General features: G+C 40.3%; 1 protein-coding gene across 5 annotated transcripts in view; it reads right to left on the reverse strand.

Moving 5' to 3' along the window:
* RALGPS2 (Ral GEF with PH domain and SH3 binding motif 2) overlaps positions 1-4,873 on the reverse strand; it is a 252,496-nt gene that overhangs the window by 206,512 nt on the left and 41,111 nt on the right. For all 5 annotated transcript variants that reach the window (XM_019501819.1, XM_019501821.1, XM_019501818.1 and 2 more), the window contains exon 3: positions 2,507-2,557. In XM_019501819.1, coding sequence (XP_019357364.1) covers positions 2,507-2,557 — 51 coding nt within the window. The remainder of the gene's footprint in view (positions 1-2,506; positions 2,558-4,873) is intronic.

Genomic DNA, 4,873 nt, shown 5'->3' on the forward strand with positions numbered 1-4,873 from the left:
AATTTTCCAAGCAAACTTTTTTTGAAACTGCTTTTTGAAACTTTTTTTTGAAAAATAACAAAACCTAGAAGTCAGGTTATAAAGCAGAATAAGAACTTTAGAAATTAGAATAAGAAAACCAAAACTCTTTTTAAAAACTTAAAATTTACACACACACACACACACACACACACACACACACACACACACACACACACACACACACACACACTTTTGCCTGTCAGCAGCTAGAGGTGCAAGGCCCCAGAACCAAAAACCCCCTGCACCCATCTCCTTGACAGCTGGCAGGCTTTGTGGCCTCAGCAGGGGCTAGTATGCCAGCAGTTTTCACCCTGTTACATCTTAACACACAGTGTCACCCATGTCATGAGTTTTGCTTGTCAGCAGCTTGAGGTGGTTTCCCCAAAACCCCTGCACCTATCTCCTTGAAACTTGGCAGGCTTCATGCCCTCAGAAGGGGCTAGCAAGCCTGCAGTTCTGACCCACTATGGCTTAACATATACATGACTTGAGTTTTTTGCTTTCAAGACTATGAGGTGCAGTTTCCCCGAAACCCCTGTACCCATCTCCTTAAAAAACTTGGCAGGCTTCAGAAGGGGCTAGCAAGCCTGCACATTTCATCCAAATCAGGCCAGAAATGACGAAAGTTATAGGCTGTTTCAAGCTTCCCCATTATAGCCTATGGGCGAAACTTCAAAACAGCAAAAACTGTTGTTTCAACAAAACGAAAACGGAACAGCGGTTTTGAAACAAAATTCAAAACAAAACACTGTTCCGTTGAAACAGAACAGTGTCATTTCGCACAGCCCTATTAAGTAAGAAGATTGTTCATACTACAGAAAACCTATACCAGCTCCATACAGCTGTCTGCTCAGTCTGCTATAAATGCTATTAAAACTTTTGGAAGACATTCACAATTTCCACAGACAGAAACAAAATGCACAATTAATAAATGCCCAATATTAGATAGTAACCCAGAAATTTAGTAGAACTACACAAAATAGCACTAACCCTAATACGCTTGCAGTCGAAAACAAAGTCATCATTAGACCATGCTCCATAAGACTGCTGAGCTAAACAAGCAAACCCAAGATCTGAATACCTATGACAAGATTGGTGACAAATCAGTTTTTGGCTTCAAAGTCCTGTGTTCCTATGCTTCACCTTTGGTGGTTAGAATAGCACCCATCAATTTTCTTTGCTACCTCCTTATGAACCACATCTCCAGTTGATCCAAGCAGAACTTTTCTCTCATCACAAAGCAAGTGGGACCAGGGGGAGAGGAAGAGAGGAATTCACCACAGTAGGAATCCCACTCTCTTACATTCCTGTCAGGGAGCATTCAACAATCCTTATACTACTTGTATACTTTGGGTCAAGCAAAGAATAGCATGCATAAATGCTGTTGCATTCAGCAAGTGGATTTAAGAGTACAAATGAGTGAATTCCTGTGAGCCCTACTAATACTTGTTTCCACCACTCCCTTCTCACTATACATTTCATTCATATTCAGATGTACGAGTACTCTTATCAAAATATGATGAGCTAACATCAAGGCTGGGATTGTAGCCAATTTGTTAAATTAAAAATATAACTAGTCAGTGAAAAGGTTACATGAGCCTAAGAACATTTTAATTGGAGTTTATTGCCGTATAGATCAGGGGTCAGTAACATTATTGGGCAGAGTACCAAAAACACCTGCAACCTCAACTTATAAGATGTTGGCGTGCTGTAGCAGATGCACGGGGCCCAATCCTTGTTGTGACAATGCAGTCCCAGCCCATTTCCCACCACCCACCCCGAGGCACAATATGCCTGCCATGAAGCCTAAGCTGCTTGCAGCAGACAGTGGGAAGGCTGCAAGCAGCTGCACTGGGGTCCATGGAGCCCCGGTCCAGCTCGTTGCCAGCAGAAGGCGCGCGCGCACACACACACACACACACCCCCCTCAAGGTGGACAGCAGGAAAGGGGCTAGGACTGCATTGGCACAACAAGGATCTGGCCCCTTGGCAGCTCCCCTGCATTTTTGCCCTGAGGCATGCTTGCCAAGAAAAATGCCTGTGCACACCACAGACGGCCACACATGCCTGGGGTTGCCTACCCCTGCTATAGATCCTGAGGGGGAGGGGACAGAAATCAAACAATTGTTTCTCAGCTACAATGAATACTTGGATCATTTAAAATATCAGGATTGTTATATAAGCAGTTTAACATTCAGAAACAACACAAATGAAAAGATTCAGATGCTTGATGTTTAAGCACATTCAAGTGAGGGTAAAATACAGAGTTCTTGCCCAAAACAGTTATTAGTTCCAGATACATTCATGTTTTAAAACCATCCATTTCAGAACTATAAATGGAAAAATAAGAATAATTGAATGTACTTATATTCTGCAATTCTAAAATTTATGTTCATAGGCTGCCATCACAAGAAATACTGATTCTTTTCATTTAAAAATTGAAAACAAACAAAACAAAACAAAAAAAAACTGATGAACTACTCACCTCTGGCTGAATTGCTTTAAATACAGGAACATCCATTAGTGTTATCTGACCCTGAAATGAAAGAGTCAGAAATTATGATCAAAATTAATTTTCTTTTAAGCTATTATGTTACAAGGCGTCTATCTTGTTTTACTACTTCATTTTGTTGCATCATCATAACCTGTTTGGAAATATCACAAAAAGATAGGTCATATCTATAAAAAGACATCACCCATAAAAATCCTTGCCTCTTGCATAATTCCTGGACCATCATGGCAAAAACAACATTCCAGTACTGTTATAATAGCTACTAATTCCTGAACTGCCATCTTTTTCATTGATTTTAACTACCAACCAAGCAGTAAGAATGAGAGCAGTAGTTAAAACGCTGAAGATTAGAATTCAGCATATGGACTAAGGTAACAGTTAAAAGGAGGCCAGACAAGCCTGCCTCCAGAAGTCCATTTTAAGATGTAACGAGTAACAGAACAATAATGTTATTCCAAAACTCCTTTACCCTTCACATAAGACGGTGTGTCCTTTTCACTCGTAACAAGGACAGTAAAACACACTGTACGTCTATAACAAAAATAATTCTTTTCTTAATTTTAAAAGAATGACTACAACTGAAAATGACAGACAGACTTTTAGTTTTAGGAACTCGATGAAAAATGTGAATCATTCTGGAAGGTCAGTTTCATGCCACACTGTTAAAAACTATTTTGCCCTATATTGTAATTAAGTAAATGACACACAGTTACAAGAGTCACAAACCCATGATTCTTGGTGCAAGATTCCAACCCGAGGCACTCAACCCCTGACCCATGGAGCCATGTCATCCAGCCCACAGGGCTCCCACATGGCTCTGAAAATCTGACAGCCAGGGAACAGTGGCATGATACACTACCATTCCACTGCTTCCAAATTTCTGGATCCGTGGGATGAGCAGAGGCTGCAAGGGGCAAATCCTCCAGGCATGCAGCAGAATAACCAAGGGGGCTCAGGGCTGATCTGGGCATGTGAGAGCCAGGCTGAGGCAGCACAAGGCTCAATCTAGGCAACAGGGTTTGGGAGAAGCAGCACAGGACCTGATCTGGCAGCATGGGGCCCAAGCGGTTCAGGGCCCAATGCAGCCTGTGGACCAGCTATGCACCACTCATTCCACCTGCACGACTAGAAGATTGGGCACCACTGGCATTATATTTATATTTGACAGTGCATGTGAAAACAGTCAAATCTGACTTGCAACAAGTTACTGATAAGGACAGGTTACCTCCAGTTAGTCTGCCTGTTGGGATGTTGGTTTTCTAGAATTATAGCCATTTTCATTAGTTGCCTGCTACAAATTATTTTTTTACTCAGTTATGTTACCAGTAAGAGATGGTTAGGCCTTAGCCCATAACAACAGCAACAGGCGTATCAAAAAAAGAATACTGGCACCAGCTCAACTGCCTAATTAACCCTCAGTTGGAAGGCTGGGAACATGTACGTAGCAACCATTAGATGAAGTTTTAATGTCGCCCAAGAAAAATTCCATAGCTCCAATGGAGTGTTAAGAATTACATTGAATACATACAGGAAAAGTGTTTCAATGTAGGAACTAATTCAATACCTTTTTGTGCACTAAAAGGAATAAACAGGCTTCCTTTATTTATCAAAGGAGAAGTTCACATGCACTGTTCAGAAGAATATTTTGGAAGACTTCTCTCAAAAAGGTCATTTTGTAGCACTGAACAATAACATGGATCAAAATGCATAAGGAACCTCACTGTTGAACGTTACTAAATTCAGTTATACAGATAAATTCACTCATGCAAGAACACAAAATGAATAAAATGTTCACTTACAAATTTCAATTTTCTGTGGAATTTTGTTTGCTTGGAAGAATGAGCCCTAAAATCCAAATTCTCTAAATTTTATCGTGGTCTAATATTTCATTCTTAGTGCTGGGAAATCTTCATACTGATCTCTTTAACTGATCTTTTTTGTTTGCTGGTATTCAAAATTCCAAAGATGAATGCTAGAAGACAGGTCTCAAAGAACAATTATGGTTTTCCTTGCCTTCACTCTAAAATCATTCTGTCCCTTCTTCAAATAAGCATCCTACTGTCAAACAAGAATTGCAAGCTGTCACTGCAAACCTGTACCCTACTGCAAGGTGTGCAACCAAAATATTACAAGACTGTATCAGTGAACTAGAGCTAATAACCAAAACCAACTAGCATACTTTCATTGTCCACAATAGAAATCAGATATAAAGGACAGAGCAGATAATAAAGCTGAATTTTTAAAAAGCAGAATACTCAAAGTTGCCAGAAAATACCAAATATTAATTCTAATCAGTAATGTACTGCATGCGAATTTTTTTTTTGGGGGGGGGGGGGGGGG

Source organism: Gavialis gangeticus, unplaced genomic scaffold (genome assembly GCF_001723915.1).
Source record: "Gavialis gangeticus isolate Ggan-Ray unplaced genomic scaffold, GavGan_comp1, whole genome shotgun sequence".
NCBI lineage: Eukaryota > Metazoa > Chordata > Crocodylia > Gavialidae > Gavialis > Gavialis gangeticus.